Source organism: Symphalangus syndactylus, chromosome 12 (genome assembly GCF_028878055.3).
Source record: "Symphalangus syndactylus isolate Jambi chromosome 12, NHGRI_mSymSyn1-v2.1_pri, whole genome shotgun sequence".
Lineage (NCBI taxonomy): Eukaryota > Metazoa > Chordata > Mammalia > Primates > Hylobatidae > Symphalangus > Symphalangus syndactylus.
Genome location: NC_072441.2, coordinates 95,428,478 through 95,447,744, shown reverse-complemented (window position 1 = coordinate 95,447,744; position 19,267 = coordinate 95,428,478). Strand labels below are relative to the sequence as shown.

Below are 19,267 nucleotides of genomic sequence, written 5' to 3'. Positions count from 1 at the left end.
TTTTTCCCGGGCCTCTGGAGGCTGGGTGGGCGGTCACGGGGCTGTGCTGCAGAGACACCTGTTGGCCTCTGGGTTGGCTCCTGCCCACACAGGCTACTGACCCACTCTTGTTTTCTGATTTGCTTTCACCAGGGTCTCAGTACAGCCACCAAGGACACCTACGATGCCCTTCACATGCAGGCCCTGCCCCCTCGCTAACAGCCAGGGGATTTCACCACTCAAAGGCCAGACCTGCAGACACCCAGATTATGAGACACAGGATGAAGCATTTATAACCCGGTTCACTCATCTTGTCAGCCACTGAAATATTCCCCTTTATGTACAGGATGCTTTGGTCATATTTAGCTCCAAACCGTCATACACAGACTGTTGTCCCTGCACTCTTTAAGGGAGTGTACCCCCAGGGCTTACGACCCTGGCCCTGGGCCCTCTGGTTTGCCGGTGGTGCAGGTAGACCTGTCTCCTGGTGGTTCCTCGTTCTCCCTGGGAGGCGGGCACACTGCCTCTCACAGCTGAGTTGTTGACTCTGTTTTGTAAAGTCCCCAGAGAAAGCGCAGATGCTAGCACGTGCCCTAATGTCTGTATCATTCTGTCAGTGTCTGAGTGGCTTCACTCCTGCTGTAAATTTGGCTTCTGTTGTCACCTTCACCTCCTTTCAAGGTAACTGTACTGGGCCATGTTGCGCCTCCCTGGTGAGAGGGCCGGGCAGAGGGGCAGACGGAAAGGAGCCTAGGCCGGGTGCACCCAGGGAGCTGCAGGGGCATGGGAAGGTGGGCGGGCAGGGGAGGGTCAGCCAGGGCCTGCGGGGGCAGCGGGAGCCTCCCTGCCTCAGGCCTCTGTGCTGCACCATTGAACTGTACCACATGCTACGGGGTCCAGAAGATGAACAGACTGAACTTGATGAGCTGTGCACAAAGTGGCATAAAAAACAGTGTGGTGACACAGTGTGAATAAAGTGCCGGGGAGCAAGAGGAGGCCCTTGATTCACCTCATGCTTTCAGCGATTGACAAAATCATCTTTGTGAAGGCCTCGCAGGAAGACCCAACACATGGGACCTATAACTGCCCAGCGGACAGTGGCAGGACAGGAAAAACCCCAGTCAATGTACTAGGACACTGCTATGTCATTACAGGGCACAGGCCATGGATGGAAAATGCTCTCTGCTCTGCTTTTTTTCTACTGTTTTAATTTATATTGGCATGCTAAAGCCTTCCTATTTTGCATAATAAATGCTTCAGTGAAAATGCAGCTTTACTCTAAGCTTTATTTCAGCAGTCAAGCTTGTAATGGCAATTTAGTCATCAGTAAATCAGCAGGTTGCCCTTGGGGGAGGAGGGGAGTAAAACTGCTGATTCTCAGGAGAGAACAGGACAGTTCCTGGGAACGAGCACATGAGCACAGGTGCATCCTGCGGCTCGGAATGCGGCCATATGGGTGGCGTCGCACAGGGCAAGTGGGCCAGGCATCCCGGCTGGGTGGCTATGCCTTAGACAGAGAGAGTGGGGCTCAGTGCAATACAGTGTGTCAGGATGGGCCCAGTCTTATGCCAGAAACAGAGAGGGTTTTGGGAAAGGAGCCCTGCAGCATGGCACCAGCTTGTCGGGTGCAGGAAAACAAGCGCGAAAGGCTGGCCTGGCACTCAGGCATCGGAATAGGCAGCGTGTGAGCAGGTGTCCGGAAGTTATGCACAGCAGCTGATGCCACAGTGCAAAATGTCTCAGTGCATAGGGTTTGAGGGAGGGATGGAGGACAAGTCTTTTAGATGTTTCCCTCACAAAAGGTGGCCCTGTCCCTAGTAGTATTTCCTCTAACTGCAGCGGCTGTATATAAGGCCCCAATTCAACAAGCCCACCAACTACTATTGTGTAAAGACTGAAATCTGTATCTTTTTCAAAAAAGAAATCCAAGATGACGACTGTTAAAAGCCCCTGAAAATTTGGGATTCCAACAGGAGCCAAGCACATCATTGCTAGGCATATTTAACAATTCACAGGCAACTCAGAAGGACAAGGCATTTGATTTGTAACTCAGCCTCAGGGGAATTCTGCTACTCACTGGGCTTTTAAAACTGAAGTCTGGTTCATCTATTAGTGAAAGAGAGTGCCTCTCACACCGAGGGCTTGTGCTAGACCAAGTTTCAAGGTCAGCTGACATATATACAGGCTGTGTGACCTGGATGGCTGGTTTGAAAAAAGTGAGTTGATCCAATTCTGTCAAGAATATGTCTTAGTCTGGGCATGGTGGCTCATGCCTGTAATCCCAGCACTTTGTGAGGCTAAGGCAGGAGAATCCTTTGAGCCCAGGAGTTTGAGACCAGCCTGGGCAACACAGGAGGACCCCATCTCTACAAAAAAATACAGCTGGGCATGGTGGCACGTGCCTGTGTTCCTTGCTACTCGGGATGCTGAAGCTAGAGGATCGCTTGAGCACAGGAGGTCAAGGCTGCAGTGAGCCGAAATCCAGCCTGGGTAACAGAGGGAGCCCCTATCTCAATGTATGTATATATATATATATATAATTTTTTTATAACATATGTCTAAAGAGACAAAGAGAAAAGCTGGCAGTGGACAGTGAGCTATGGTGCTAGAGCTAACCTCGGGTGGGGGCTGTATCAGGCTACATGCAAGGTAACCACACAGACAGCAAGCTGGGGGAGAACTGAGATGTGCTCACAGAAGCAGGGCTGAGAAATCAGTTTCTGAGAGAGCAAAGCCCTGAATCCGAGGGGAGAGTGGCTAGCCCTGGAACTGCCAGGGTTCCTGCCTTTCCTGAGGTCTGGCAATGCCTTCTCCACAGCACAACTGCACTCCCTCCATCCTAAGACACTGTTGGTTATTGATGCATCAACTTATTTCAAGGGCAAAAACACTAAATATCCATTGTAAGATGTAGATCTGTTTCATGGGTTAAAATGTGAAGATGTGCTTAGAATCAAGGAAATGTGGAATTTTACTTGTATTGAGGAAACACATTATATATATAAAGAGGGAAGCTTTCAATATTTTTCAAACGTTTTTTCAAATGTCACTAAACTCAGAGATAAGATATGAATATTTCTGATCGCTTTTCTTCTTAGAGTATAATTCGAGGTCATTCTTGGAATAAGATCCAAGGTTACTAGTTTAAAAGGTTCCTATAAAGAGAGAAATACTCAAAACTGCAAAGTCTGGCTTGGCAGAGAAAAAATGGCAAATGACCTACTTAGGCTAAGAGGACAACTTCCGGGGTGATTTAAAGCCTTGTCATTTGGCCAACTGTTTAGCCACAGGCCTCAAACTGTCCATGAATAACTTGTGATGTGTTTTGGTTGCTTGGTGCTGGACATTTCAGTTGTTGATCAACAACTACTTTTGTGAACCCATGACTGAGTCCTAACGCTGGATTTCCTGTTAACTTCAACCTGGGTCTTTGGAGAGATATAAGTCCCTCCAAAAACAAAAGAGTAAGGGCAGATATTATTCACATCCTGCCATAGATAATTCAGCTTTGTATACAAACCTGGAAATGGGTTAGAATTTAACAACTTTTTCACAAAGGACTACAGGGTAACAGAATCTCATCAGTTGTTTATCCTCATTCCTTAGGACATGACAAACAAGTTTTGCTTGCTAAGTCTGTGAGCACGACACTATCTCAAAAACAGGATTTCTGTTAAAAACTTGACATTATTTTAAGAAATGAAGTCTACAAACTGAAACATAAGCCATATATCTTTTTTTTTTTTTTTTTTTTTTTTTTTTTGAGACAGAGTCTTGCTCTGTTGCCCAGGCTGGAGTGCAGTGGCACGATCTCGGCTCACTGCAAGCTCTGCCTCCCGGGTTCACGCCATTCTCCTGCCTCAGCCTCCCGCATAGCTGGGACTACAGGCGCCCACCATCACGCCCGGCTAATTTTTTTTGTATTTTTTTAGTAGAGACGGGGTTTCACCATGCCAGGATGGTCTCGATCTCCTGACCTTGTGATCCGCCCGCCTCGGCCTCCCAAAGTGCTGGGATTACAGGCTTGAGCCACCACACCCAGCCAACATAAGCCATATATCTAAGGAATGGAATGGAAAAATATAAATGCTATGATAAAGGAGCAGGGAGAAAAGGACCCATCCTTTGTCTTCCCATTTTGATCCCTTTCCAGGGGAGCGAGCACATCTTGCGACAACGGCTTCTCCACATCATCTAATTCAAGAATGCCCGTCAAATGGCCAGCACGCGATAGACAACTTCCCCAGGTTCTTCACTAAGCTGAAGCCTTCTCTCTGTGGGGAATTCATTTTAAAATTCAAACTTTCTTTTTCATGAAATGAATGAATTGTAGTAAGACACTAAATGCTAAGTAGTATCTATAAGTCTGAAGAAGCTAAGTTGTGCAACCTCGAACAGGAGCAGGACCAGATGCCAAGTTCAGGGTTACCTTCCTTCGGAGGACTCCCCACCTGGCCCCCACCCAATAAATGTTCAGGACTTGGCAAGAAATGCTAGACGGGCAGTGCAGTTTAAACAATAAATTTGGAAAAAGTTGAGTTCGGTCCCAGTTCTGCAGTCAAATACACAGTGAGATGGAGCTTTGAAGAGCCCCTTTGCAGGATCAATCACGGGCCTGCATGTTTGATCACACAAAGTACTTGGGCCTGAAGGAGACTACTGCTACTCAGGGTCCCACGAAACCACACTGAGGGTCTGGGAGGGAGAAATGCAGTGGCCATAGCTCCCTGTGGAGTGCAGGAGGAAGGGTGGAGTGGGGCAGGAACCAGGGTGCTTATGGTGGTTCTGGGGTTCCTGAGAGCACTTGGAAAAAGTAATTTGGAAGCTGAATTATGCAGAGTCTGAGAATGTGTATGTGAAGCATCCAGAATACCAACACAGTAATTTCAAAGAAACTCCAACAATGCGAAAACACTTGGAAAATGGTTTAATGATGTTTTACAACAGAAATGAACTGTACAGTTACAGTAAGTTTAATATATATATAAAAAATTACAGCAGACAAATGCATCTACACAAAATCTACCATTTCATTCTGATTCACTGTCACCTACACAATCTTTCCCAAGCCTACAGCCCCTGCAGGCAGCCCTAGGAGGGGGAATCATCTAAAGGGCACTTTGAGAGAGACAGCACCGCTCATATTCCCCGCCACCTCCTCAGGCCTCAGGAGGCATCAGCTAATTCCCCAAAATGTAAAGTTGCCTGTGTTTCAGGTTTTCAAAACCAAGAAAACGTGTCTCCCAGGGGCACAGATAACAAGGTCCAGCACGCAAGTTATCAGCTGATTCTTAGAAAATATTCCTATCAGAGGGGAAATATTTGGCTAACAGGCACTCTGGGGCAGTAAGGCTACACAATAGCCACCCAGAGTGAAGAGTTATCTAAGAGAAATGTAGAAGGACTCCCAATAAACCACCTCAGAATTGTCACTGCCTCATTAAAGCTGCTGGACAATTTTGGAAAGAATCATTTACACCACATCTTAAGTTTCCACAAAGAAGAACTCAAACTCACATTTTAAAGTACATAAAACAAAAAGTTCTAGGAGGCCAAGGGGCCAATTCCCCTTGTGCCCCTCCTTTGACAACAGTGGACAAACACCCCTGAATTAATAATTAAGATAAAAAAGGAAGAAAAAAAGTGAGTTAAGATATTGAAAGAGAGAAAGAAAACATCTTTAGAAAAACACGATCACTGTCTCTTTAAAAGAAAACAAAATCCCATTTGGGAACAGTAATGAGGAATATGCAATCTAAATTGACACCTGGTGGGAGATTATTATTGAATATTATGTACACTCAGAACTTTTTTCATTTTCTTTTTTATTATGAACACCTAGGCAGTGAAAACTGTTATGTTAATACATACATAGACACACCCAAAACATACAAAAATACTATTATTTCAAACTACTAAGAATAGGACAGTTCAATTATTTTCATGCTATGACTTTAAGAGCATTACACTGAAACAAGAAGTTAAACGACATTTTTTTTTTAATATCCCAGAAATATACCAAAATATACATCTAAGCTTTGGAATTACTGAGGTTAGACTAATGCAAGTGCTGGGTAATCGTACTTAATACACGAGTCTAAGGTTCTGCAGGAAAGAAATTATCTTTGGTATCTGCATCAGGCTAATATTATTAACATTTGGATTTTGCTTTGGGATAGAGCTTGTATGACCCAAGAACCAAGTACCCCCCTCCCCCAATCAACTGAGATTAAAAAGATCCATGTAAAAAGTTCCTTCATTTGCAATCCCCCCACCCCCCAAGTTAAAAAGTCACAGGCATCTACCTAGCACAAAAGGTTGTGAAGTACAATGCATAGTTGCACAGTGGTGCTGCAAGAAGGAAATGAAACTACAATAAAGAGAAATGAAAAGCTTGATAATCTTTCTGCATGTTTTCTCACAAACAGGACAGCCACTTCCAAGCAGTTCCAGCACAGGAAAAGAGAAAAAAGGCTCAGAAGGGCACTGTGGCGTGCATTCGCCCAGCCCCAGAGGTTAAAGCACCCAGCAGAGCAGCCAATCGTGCGCCAGTGTCTTCAACGTCCCCCACTCTGTGGAGTCCTCGGGCCAGTCCAGCAGCAGCTCCCACCCTCCCTAAGCCCTGTGCTAAGTCCCCATAGTGACCCTGGTTGGTGTAGGGTGGATGATGGTGGTGATGGGGTTTTTTGACTTTTGTTTTGGAAAATCTGAAATGCCAATTTGTTTCAGGGCATGCTCACAAGTTTGTGAGGGCCAAGGCTAGGGGCATGCACCTGTGCTGGACCCTGGAAGGTGGAAAACAGCTTGCCTGCCCTTTCTGATCCGGTCAGAGAGTCCCCCCGCCCCACCTTCCCTGGCCTCACTCTTCTAAGTGCCAGGACACCACAGACTGGACTGATGCTGAAGACTTCCCTTTTCTTTGGTTCTTTTGTTTGTTTTGAGTTTATACAATCATTAAGAAATCTTTGGTTTTGGCTGGAAATTTAAAAAACAAAACAAAACAAAACAAAACAAAGAAACCACCCTCCCCTGGCTTATAGCAGCAGTATCATGACCTGGCTAAGCTTTTTGTCAGCATTAGGGGTGGGAATTGAAGGTTGGGAACTACATTCAAAGAAAAGGTGAAAGGGCTGGGGATGCAGCTTCTAGAGAGCCCATTGGATATAAGATTGTCAAATAATAATAATATTAATAATAATAATAAACTTAAATATTTGGATATTTTTGGTCATGTCAAAGGAAAAAAAGTGAAATGTGTATGCAGCAGTCAGCTTAAAGGAGCCTTTGGTGTCTTCCCTTCTACCCAAAGTCCTGAAAAGAAACAGAACCCTGAGGCCTCAGAGGAGAAGGGGTCGGCCTCTACCCCACCAAGAAAGAGGCAAGTACAGAAGTTGACGTGTGGCCAGCTGTCAGAAACACAGGGTGGATTAGGGGTGTGGATAGCTGGCCAGCCCCTAAAGGCAGGGTGGCAGGGAAAGCAGATGTTAAGAGACCTGTGAAGACCCCTTGCAACAAAAAGGAATAGAAGATTGCAATTTGCCCTCAGTTTGCAGTAGCTTTTAAGCAGCGACATTCAGAGGCTTTAGGGGGTCCCACCCTAGGCTACAGGTCCCATGATGCTATAGGCCAGAGTTTAACATGACTGAGGAGGGAGGGCAGACTTGGCAACTCTGTAGGGTTTTGAGAAAGTTAAAGCAAGTCACTCGGTCACGAGTTAGAAATGAGGTATACAACAGCTCCTGGTGTAGAACAGCCCACGCTTACTCACCTAGCCTTCACTACTACCACAGATGAGGGGATGGAAGTACAGACTAATGCGGGAGGAGAGCTTTTCCTGTGGAGTGAGACCTCCTGTGGACTGAGCAATGCACACGTGCCCATGCACGCAGAGGTAAGAAGCTGGAAGTCTTTCTTTCCCCGACCTGACCTTAGGGAAGATACATTTATGTTGTCAAAAGCCAATGTTATAATATGATTGCAAAATCTTAGGCTCCCTGCACCAACCTGTTCCATGTTCTCCAACTGTTTGCAGTTTTAAAACTATTCAGGCTGGCACTAGTCCACTCTACTCTTACAAAGTGTGTGCCTTCTGCAGACTCACGCAGGAATGGAACCAAGGACACGGCATCCCCGACTGCCTACAACTATAGCCTTTTGTAGCAGACACTGTCATTTTAGCTTCTGAAAGTGCATTTCATTTCTTCCTATACTTTTAGACCATGAGACTCATTAAGGCTGGGTGGGAGCACAAAGTCTTTTCTCTACTTGGCTCTGTCCTTTTTCATTTGAAAGAGATCCCAATCTTAAGAAACTCAAGTGTTTGGATGTCTCATTTTATACACAGAGCTGTATCCAGCTGTCTGCCTGCAGACTTTGGGATATAATGTTTGAGAACTCAATGCCACTGCCAATTTATGAAAGAAGCCTTAAGCTGCTCTTGTGAGGCTGTGGCTAACTTAAACAATGGTGAACAAGTACACAAAGAAAACATGGGAAAACTTTGCAGCAGTCCTCAATGTTTTTTAACAGTAAATTAGTTTTGGGGTCTTAACTTTTTGACAGTGTCCTGGGTTTAAACCAGAAGGTGGCCCTGGGTGGTGGAGCCCTGTGCAGGGCAGGCAGATACAGGGACACAGAAACAATCATAAATCACATCTTCCTTACCAGGTCCAAGGGACCTTTGTTTCTGTGCTCAAAGTGGTGTTCCATTACACACACCTTGTTTTCCCAGAACTTCTGTTTCAAGTGCTCTAATCTTCAACATCCCTATTACCTACTTATAAACCTATCTAGCAGTTTGAAAAGTCATACAATATTAATACCACCTTTACATAATATCAGAACAATAAGATTATTAGTAAAGCTTTCATGAAGTTCTGCAACCTGATCATTTTTGATGCAATATTCAGAGAGCGATATATTTCTTTACCCTCTCTCCCTTTCTGTGTCCTATCAATAGCACACCGAAACAATGAACTACTTGACTCCCTACAGCCCATATATAAAAACATTTGGAACAAAACATTTATAGGAGAGTAAGGGAAGATCTTTTGGTTTTCCACGTAATCCTGTTCTTGAAAATTCTTATCTTTTACAGGAGACAGATGGAGATACCACATCTAAATACTGTCTGAACTCATATAGGCTGTGTTGGTTCTATTTAAAAGTATTAGATAAAGGGAAATAACGAAAAAAATTCTACCCCTATCTTTTGCCCTCCCCAAATTTCTCAGCAATTCCAAGAACATCACTGCTACACTGAGCAACTATCCATCTTTAAAGAGCCAGCAGAGTAAAACAAAATAAATCTCTTTTCCAAAGCCAGGATAACCAAGAAGACTTCCTTCAAAAAGCAGGGGACTGGGAAAAGGGGAAAAGGGAAGGAAAGAGATAAAGTAAAGCTTTTCCAAATTTTGGCTTTTTGCTCCTATTCCCTCTGCCTGTTTTGAAAACTTAAGGATAAGCAATGACATTAGCAGTGTCTTTGGTATCTAAACCAAATCCCACTTAAGTTCTGTGAGATCATTTATTTAAAAAAATAGCCTTTCTGGAGATACAGTCTATATCCGAACTCAAGGAGCCAAGAAAGTTTGTCCCAGAGTATGGGCAGAAAGGGCTTGTAATTTTTCCTAAGCCAGCATCATTTCTCATTCATGTTCCCACCAAGAATAATTCTCTCCTCAATCCCACCAACCAATCCTTAAGGGTCACACTTTATATCACAGGGGTGAGGTGGGCAGGTTAGCTTTCAACTTCTTGGTTTGCTTTTTATCCTGTTTGTGTTTTTGGTCTAGAAAGAACTAGCCTTGGTGTGAGAAAAGTAAGTAAGGTTTTAAAATGTTGTGTTATTAGCACAACATTCAGTAACTTGACAGAGGGCAACACAAAGAACCTGTTCCACTTTAAATTTCCTAGATTTAAGATAAATCAATCACTCATCTCTTAGCTCCAAATTAATTGCTGCATGTCTATTTCTGCCTCTATTTCTCAGCTGCACATCCAGGCATTCACACATTCATCCTTTGCCTATGCTTTTGCTATGTACAGAGGTAATGAATCATTAGGAGAGGTTGGCAGGGTCTGGGGGGCATGGGCAACCATAGGAAGGGATGTAAATGCACCCTCAGGGTCCCTGAACCTACTGGACACCCCATATGTTACCTGCATGCCACCACACACTGCTGCAGATCAGACCACAGAGAGGCCAAAGCCAATCACAGGGAAAATCAAGTTTCCTTTGGCAAGACAGACAGAAGAAAAAACAAACACACACACGAGCAACATTTTCCTTCTAACATAATCAACATCTCCTCTTCCCCCACCCAACCCTCCCTAACCCTATAAATTGTAACCTATAAACAGGATCCCAAATACATACAGCATCAATCTTGTTTATCGATCATAATAAACATTAGTTCAACTAAATGCTACAGCTAGAATTACTTCCACTATTTATAAAATTTTTTCTTTTATTTATTTGGTTTTTAGTTTAAAACCAGTTTTGCAACAACGCTAAGCTATTCTGAGGTATTTTATGAAGGTGCCAGAAGCTAGCTGTTACCCAAATTAAGGTACCACCATTCAATGAGAAAAAGAAGGGAAGGAAAGGAGATCCAGATGACATAATCAACATAAAATTCACTCACATTTACTGCTTTTAGCCAAAGCCAAGAGTAGAAGGGCCAAAACAAGGAACTACTTAATGAATAAGGTTAGAAGAAAACTACAAAAAAAATTTTTTTTTAAAAGCTACAGTTCACAAACCATATAGAAAACTGGGTAGAAACTGGACGCTCTGAGAAAAAGTATATTCCCTGCCCTCCCAGTGGAATCCTTTCAAATACCTTACTGGAAATCTCAGGGGTGTCCTATTTATATTTAATCTCTTTGGATTAAGAAATGGATGATTGGCCTTTATGATGAAAACAATTTATTTATCCTATTCCTGTCCAAGTTTACATTTGTATTGTGTACACCATCCATGCAAACCTATATAATAGCTGATCTCAGTTATTCTTCTTACAGAAATAGCAAAGAAGATTTTTCCCTTCTCAAAAGCCAAGTTTGTAAACGCTGAGAAAGATTTACCATTTTATAAAGTGTCATCCTCAAAAAGTTGTAAAACTGAAAATGACATCAAATAGCCAGGACTATGAACAGCATCACACATTAAATGCTTTCCACACACGCATATAAGCAAACTCATATCAGTTATGAGCAAATTAACCCATCAATTCTTGTCCATTTTGGAAAATTTTAAATTTTGGGTCTTTAGTCTTTTTCTCCCATTAGTATCAGTCATCTTTTAATGTTTTCAACTCTAATAAACAAACTTTAAGTTCATCAAGTTTAGATGCTGATTTAATGAGAAAGTATTTGGCCAAGTTCTCCAAATGAATTGTTGGGGCCCTTCCTCAAACTGCAGACTGGTCTTCGGAAGGCCCCCCAAGAGCCAGGCCAGAGCCACCTGTCAGCGTGAATTCCCTGCCTCCTCCTTGCTACCACACCCTACACTCAGTGATAGGGTGAGTCAGTGATACTACTGACTTCTCCCTGGCAGGGCTTCTCCTTTCTTGGGAAGAAACAACAGCAAGAGGCTTTTCCTCTGTCTTCCTATCTCAATGACCTTATCTTTTTTCTTGGTCAAGAACGTTTCGTGAGGATGACCTGGTTTGGGAACAGCTTTAGACTAAGAACAGAGAGTTCTATAAGCCAAGCGTTTATTCTACACTAACTACAATGTATAATATCAGGATTTATCACTTTAAAAATTGACAGGAGGATGGGCGCAGTGGCTCACGCCTGTAATCCCAGCACTTTGGGTGGCTGAGGCAGGCGGATCTCCTGAGGTCAGGAGTTCAAAAAGCCTGGCCAACATGGAGAAACCCTGTCCCTACTAAAAATACAAAAATTAGCCAGGTGCAGTGGTGGGCGCCTGTAATCCCAGCTACTTGGGAGGCTGAGGCAGGAGAATTGCTTGAACCCGGGAGGCAGAGGTTGCAGTGAGCCGAGATCGTGCCACTGCACTCCAGCCTAGGCAACAGAGCAAGACCAGAAAAAAAAAAAAAAAAAAAAAGACATGAATTTCCTATATTTGCCAATGTATCCGACTTTTCCAGCAAGTTAAAAAGAAAATTTTTTAATGTTAAAGATTAGGCTGAATTTAAATATTGTGTCAAGCAAATATCTGTGCTTCTGGATAATACAGACAAGGTTTCCCTTATCTTTCCAAATAAATGAGGGATAATGGAAGAAAATAATATTAAAAAGGTATAGTTGTGCTTTTTTTCCCCAACAATGAATGAGAGATGTACAACAAATTGGCAAGATGATCTCACTAAAAATCTTTAATCTTCCCTTTTTTAAACAAAAAGATTTATTTCTTACAGTGCTAGCATTAAGTATAAATAGGTATGATTCTACACAAAATGAAAGTTGGATTCCTTTGGTTCCATTTCTTGGGTAACAAGTTGAATAAATTGGGATAGTATTGATCTTTCTGATAACAAATAAAAGGACATGTGAATTATATCAGTTAATGGATATACACAATTCTTAATTCTAAAATGCTGCCTATAGAACTTCAGAAACACTTAAACTAATACAGCACTCAGCTTATTTTTTCTTAGAACAACATAGCAATATTGTTCCTGTGAGAAGCCCTTTTTTAGGTCTTTCTGCTCTGTTATTCAGATGTATACAGGGTATAAATAAAGTTTATGACCAAATTGCACCACTTGTGATAAGCAGGATTCACACAATTACATTCACCACTCCTTAGGGAGGACCCATTACCATGGGCATATATAGTATTCACTATAAATGCATTTAGAATAGTCTTTGGCTTAGTATGTGCTAACCAAATTCAGAAATATAAAATAAAATTTGCATAAACATTAAGGGGAAAAAAGAATAATGCAATGAATTGTGATGACCTATCTGGCCTTTCTTCTTTGAAATGCAGAAACTCCACCAAACACCTCTTTTTGGTCAAATGGTCCCTGGCCCCCTTTAGTTTCCAGGCTCTCCCATATCAGGTGGCTAAAAGTTAAGTTTGAGTACCTTAGCTTAGAAGATAGTTCATTCAATTCAAAATGCATTTCTTGAGATGATAAAAAAATATATATGTAAAGCAAAAAATGACTAAGGTGTTCATGAAGCAATGTGATAAGTAGAATATCTAAGGATGATGGATAGGGAGTTGATTTTAAACTAAACAACCACCAAAAAGCTATATTAGTGTTTTGTGTGTACATGTGTAAATGTACCTTTCATTTCACAACTTATTTTTAAATAAGTAAAAAAAGAGAAAAAATTTTATTTTTATCTAAAGATTTATCTTTTCCTAAAGATTATTTCTTCTTTTAAACAGATTTTCTATGCTGGTCTACCCTCATCAAGTGCTTCACATAAAATCCCCTTATCCCAAATTGAGTAGAAAATATAGACAGGGCAGGGAATAAAAGACCATTGTATTGACATTTAAAGCTTAGTATCTTTTCTTTTATTAAAGTCTGTTAGTGAGTTTTGTTTGGGAAAGGGATCATTTTCTAAACCGTATGTGGGGGAAAAAAAAAACACCCAAACAGCCTTTCCTTGCCCTTTGTCTTACCTCACTGAGCTTGAGTCCCTGGGGACTCCACACTTCCTTTGGTAGCAATTTTGAGAAATTAATGCTATAACTTCTAATCCAGTATAGTGGGTATCAGCATTTCCCTCCCTGAATCCTTCCTTCTAAGTTTCACCACTCCCAAGGGAGGGACTCATTATTATGGGCAGCTACAGCATTACTGATAGCCCTAAAATCATTTGCACAGACTAAAGGTAGAGATGTCAAGTCAGGATAGAAGATTAAATTTAACTACAACAGAGAAAAAGTGAATGGAGAGGAGAGAAATTAGTAATTGACATTGTCATTCTATTTACACACCAACCTAATAAACTAGTTAAACATCAAGTTAATGTCTGCCCAGAGGATATTACAATTTACCAACATAAAAGATTAAAAACAAGCAGCAACTTTTATATAAAATTAATAAAGACAAATGAAAAAGAAATTGTCAGTAGCATCTATCTCCTCGATGTGTCTGAACTGCACGTTATCAACTAGTCCATTAGTACAGCAGCTTGCTAAAAATTGACTTTGGTTCAAGCTTAGTTAAAAAACAAAACAAAACATAAAAAAACACACCACACAAAAAGGGTGAATGGACATTTGTTAGTTTCCCTGCTTGCAGTTCACTGATTTTGGAAGGATTTTAGGGAAGGTGAAGGGTAAGAGGAGGAAATTTAGGGGTGGTAATTAAATATCTATGAAATAAAACAAGATAGAAATTAACTAAAAGAAAAATTTAAAAGGGGACTAAAATGTTTCCGACCTTTTAACAGACTGTCTCCCACTTGAATCACACACAAATATACACATTGTGTCTGTATTTACTGCCTTTCCGGACAATGGTAAAGAGAGACAAGTACACAGAATCCAAGCTCCCTTGTGGACACAAACAAAAGCAATCAGAATACAAATCACCTGTAAGTTCTCTCTACATCCCCAGCTCGAAAGGGAGAAAAAGTGCAGTCTTGGGACCACCAGAGATTTAAGCAAGCACCCACAGCCACCAAATGGGAACCTTTAACTCCAGTAAGAAGGGGAACTTAGATGAGCTGCACTGCAGTGATCCAGTCTTTTGGAAAACTTTTTGGTACAAATGGCATAATAACGGTACACTGACAAAAAGGGGAATTTAATCTCCAAGTTACCCTTATTCCTCTTCATCCACTTTCACAAGCTCTTCCTTTTCAATGGGCTCATTTATATAGTCTAGAAACACTCTGAAAATAATTACAGAGCTAATTACTTTCTACATTGAATAAAGAGATGTGTATTGCCATTTAGACCTACCTAGCAGGAGCATCACGAACAAACCAAGGAGACACTTAAGGTGTGTGCAAAGTTCCTGCTCAAAGTCCTTCTTCAAAGGTTCTACAGATCCCAGCCTGGCTAATAGGTGCCTCCTTTAGTCAGAAAACCAAGAAGAATCTCAGGGTTAGAGGAATTTATAAACCATCCAGTGGAAAGGAAGTTTGCGGCTCTCTAGAGGAAAAGGTGGTAACCTTATACTCTTCTCATCACACCTCTTTTGTACATATTATCAATGGAAAATAGTCTAGGAGAATTCCTTTAGAAAATAAAAGAAGGGAAAAGTTTCCCAATTTCAATAAGTCAGTTTTTTTCTTTGCCAAGTTAGTTTAAGTTTGGAAGAAAAACTTCCACAAAATGGAACAAACAAACAAACACACCAACAGTAGGAGCATTTTTCAGGAGATAAGAAATCAGGAGAACCACCAAGTCAGGTGTCTGCAGTAGTCTTTGCTCTTGGGAACCAAATCCTGCCCTGCAACATGTACAGCTGTTCCCATTGAAAGTAGCAGAAAGCAGCACTGTTGCACCACGGGATCTGGGCCTCAGGGTCATTCAATGATTTGGGGGTGAGTGAGAGCTACAGTTCAGCAGGAATTCCTTCCTACACAAAAGTGCTCCAAAGGCACCACCTGATGTGGGGAGGGGAAGGGGCGTGTGTGGAATGGGAGTGTTTGCACACACTGCCTTCAGCTTCTGCACCAAGCCTCTTGCATAAGTGGCAAAAGAAAATAATTTTCTAGCACCTCTGTAAGAGTCATCAAGGATAAGGAAACCAGCACAACATTCCCCGCAGTTAAGAACAGAAGTCTCCCCTTACCCCAAAACCCTCCCTCCCCACAGTGTGGGAGCTCACTGAAATAGGATCCAGGAGCAAGAGATAATAAACATGTCCAAACTATATATATATATATATGCATATATATATATATATATATAAACAATAACAACAACAACAATAATACAGTAATACAGGCCTGCCTAAATTGTACCAGTTAAGAAAGGAACCCCCAACACAATTGATACGATTATAAACACCTTGTTACGACTTAATGGCCTGTACAACAGACCCGTAAAAATGATTTTTTTTTTAAGAAAAAAAGAAATTTAGACAAACAAGAAATCCCCTTCCTATATTGGAATTGGTAACCCACCTTAACTTGTCATCATGACTGCTGGAAATGATAAGTAGTCCGTTCACTTATTTTTGTTTGTTTTTGATTTTTTTTTGTTTCTTTTTTTTTTTTTTTTTTTAATTTTTGGTTAGAAAGTTCTCCAATCCATGAAGCAATCCTGAAAAGACAGTGTTTTATTACAAAATTAGGCAAATGTCCTGTCTCCATCCTTTCTTTCTTTTTCTGGTGTGTGTGTGTGTGTGTGTGTGTGTGTGTTTTTCTCCCTTCTCTCCTTTGCCCTCACAACATGGCGAGAGGAAGCCAATCACATTTTTCAGTTTATTAACCTGGCTGGCAGTCCAATCACACTGCAGAGTGAAAAAGGCTTCTGGCAGCCCAGCTCCGCCCAGCTCATTGGGCCTTGGAGGCGGTGGTGGTGGTGGATGCAGCCCCGCTGGCAGAGGCCACTGTGAAGAGAGAGTTCTGGATGGACTCAGCAGAGGTGGAGGCGGCGTGAAGGCTGGCTACAGGTGCAGAGTTCCCTGTAGAGGCTGCGGCGGCAGAGACCAAGCTAACAGGGTTGCTGGTGAGCAGAGAGAGGTTCTGAGGGTTCAGGAACAGAGGGGCAGTCACGATGTTGGGGGCTCCTCCCGCATTGGCAAATACCAGGTTCCCAGTTGCATCAAGTGATGTTATTGGAAGAGAGCCACCAGAAGCAAGAGCTACAGACAAAAACCCCCCAAAACAGGCAGGAATGAGAACATTAACATCATCCTGGAGAAGCCAAATAACACATCAAAAGTCTATCATTTTCCTACAACTCACCAGGAAAAAGTATAACCCTTCACTGAATTTTTTTCCTCAAACACAGTGTTATATTGATATCAATTGTAGTTTATTTATAATTTTGAAGAGCCTAAAAGACTGAAATGTCTAATTTAATGAGCACAAGCAGGGGTAGAAGACCGTTAATAACTGTCTAATGAATTAGAGTCATGTTCCTGTCTTGAAATCACCAGTTTATTTCATTTACTTAGACATATTTGATAAATCCAATAATTTTGTCTTTAATGAAGACTGTTGATTTTAAACTACCTCTGTTCAAAGGACAGACTAGCTAAAGTGATTAAAAGTATTAACAATAGGAGGTGAGTGGTGGGCATTAGAGCCTGAGGCCTGCTTCCTGTTAGATCAGTGGTGGCATTAGATTCTCATAGAGCACGATCTAAGGTGGAAACAGTGTCATCCAGAAACCACCCCACTGCACTGTGGCTGTGGAAAAATTGTCTTCCAGAAAACCAGTCCCTGGTGCCACTGCTTTATATTATGATACACAAGATGAAAACCATCTTGCAAAACAGCTTTAGTTCTAAAACAAATTATGTCTCACCAAATAAAGTAAAAGGTATAATTAATTTCTCACTTCCTGAGGCTAAACATTTGATTTCTATGACTTGTGCAAAGGAGAATGATGAATCTATTGTAGCAGGAAATCAGACATAATGATGCAGGTGGGTGATCTAAGGCTAGGATGTGCTTTAATGGGTGAGAAATTTTCTATGATGCTGTTGCTTCCCCAAAGAAGGCATCATCAACATTTTATTTAAAATAATTGAGACTCTCATTTAGTATCTCAACCTGTTGTCTGGCAACATTCCTAAATCTCCCTAGCCATATAACCTCACTCCTACATGTAGATTTGAGGGATTTTCTAATGGCATTACACATTTGGTTGATTTCTTACATAAAATATAGCTGAAGGGAATGCCTCTGACTTTGGCCTTGCTCATACAAATAGTACAGAACAGTGAGACTTAGTGCAGCTTGAAGTTTTTCTGAGATTCCAAACTTAGTATCTTTTCAGAGTGTCAATCATGCCCTAGGGAAGACATTTTGCCTTTGTAGTATCACCACAGCACAGAAACATTCAATAAAGCAGAAGAAAAAGTGATTTATCACAAATTCTATTGCAAAAAAAAATTATTATATAACAAAAGCTTTAGAGCTAACCAATTCAGGTATGATTTAGTCAATCAGAAAGTCAATATAATGTAAGGTAATCTAGGCCATGGTTTGGTTTTGTCTGTAATTAACATTCTCTAGTACACTGTTAGAGACATTACCTGTGAAATATTAATCTTAATTTAGGTTGGCTAACAGCTATTTTTGGCCCTGAGAATTCTCATTTATGCACAAAACACTTTTTTTTTTTTTTTTTAGAAACAGGGTCTCACTGTGTTGCCTACGCTGGGGTGCAATGGCTATTCACAGGCATGATCACAGCACACTGCAGTCTTGAACTCATGGCCTCAAGTGATCCTCCTGCCTCAGCCTTTTATCAAAACTATTTTAATTTTAAGAAAAAAATTCTAATTAATTAGTGATGTCTCTCAAATTGTCTCCCTCAATCACATAACAGTAAACATTTTTAGACAGAAAGCTTAGGTACTAAATAAGTGGAACCCTTCATTATATGGAATGAATATTGCCCTGGGTAACATGCTAAAAGGCAAAAGGAACCCACCTGAGCTTGGAAAAGAGACATTATAATCCAAGAGAATATATGTTCTACACTAATGGCGATACAAAAAGAGCAGAACCTAATGAGAATTAAAAGCACTCCTGAGGTCCACCTGATGTGTTCCAATGTTTGTTCATTATAGGACTTTCCCATGCACAGCTTTCTCAGGAGTGGGGCTGGGGACTGGAGAGTCTTACTTGGTCAAGTTTGCCTTGAGATGGGTTTTAGATTAATACTTGGGATAAACTCACCAGGGGAAAAAAATCTGGCTTCAAGTCTATTCACATAAGATCAATATTAGCATAAAAGTTCTGGTTTCTTACCATATACCAAACTAAGTATATTTCCTGCTTTTACTCACATACTAACACCTATACTTTTCTTACAAAGCTTTTTTACAAAGACATTTTCTTAGTTCTCAAGAACAAGTTAGTCAGCATTTGACTATCTTTCCTATCACTTTTACCTCTAGCAAAGCAGACTTCCTCTCTCTCTCTCTCAAGCACACACAGACACACACACACACACACACACACACACACACACACACACACACACACGTGCATGCCACCAAAGTAAGAAAAAGGCTTCTACTGACCTTGAATAGTTGCCAGTGTACTGTTGCTCATTAGAGCTGGGCTGAGAGCACCGCTCAGGGTCCCTGGATTCAGACTGAGTAAGGCACCTCTGCAAGTCCAAAAGAGGAGTCACTTTATTACCATGCAGACGCAG

General features: G+C 41.5%; 2 protein-coding genes across 13 annotated transcripts in view; one reads left to right on the top strand and one right to left on the bottom strand.

The window, feature by feature from the left end:
- The window catches only part of CD247 (CD247 molecule), an 86,652-nt gene extending 85,403 nt beyond the window's left edge, over positions 1-1,249 (top strand). For all 4 annotated transcript variants that reach the window (XM_063625124.1, XM_063625122.1, XM_063625121.1 and 1 more), the window contains exon 8: positions 133-1,249. In XM_063625124.1, the coding sequence (XP_063481194.1) occupies positions 133-198 (66 nt within the window). In that variant the 3' untranslated portion in view covers positions 199-1,249. The remainder of the gene's footprint in view (positions 1-132) is intronic.
- Positions 1,250-4,889: 3,640 nt separating this feature from the next.
- POU2F1 (POU class 2 homeobox 1) overlaps positions 4,890-19,267 on the bottom strand; it is a 210,888-nt gene continuing 196,510 nt past the window's right edge. For 7 of the 9 annotated variants that reach the window (XM_063625101.1, XM_063625107.1, XM_063625103.1 and 4 more), the window contains 2 exons: positions 19,134-19,222; positions 4,890-16,736 (listed from right to left, as the gene is read on the bottom strand). In XM_063625101.1, the coding sequence (XP_063481171.1) occupies positions 16,426-16,736; positions 19,134-19,222 (400 nt within the window). In that variant the 3' untranslated portion in view covers positions 4,890-16,425. The remainder of the gene's footprint in view (positions 16,737-19,133; positions 19,223-19,267) is intronic. The other 2 variants (XM_063625108.1, XM_063625106.1) reach the window with 1 other exon arrangement.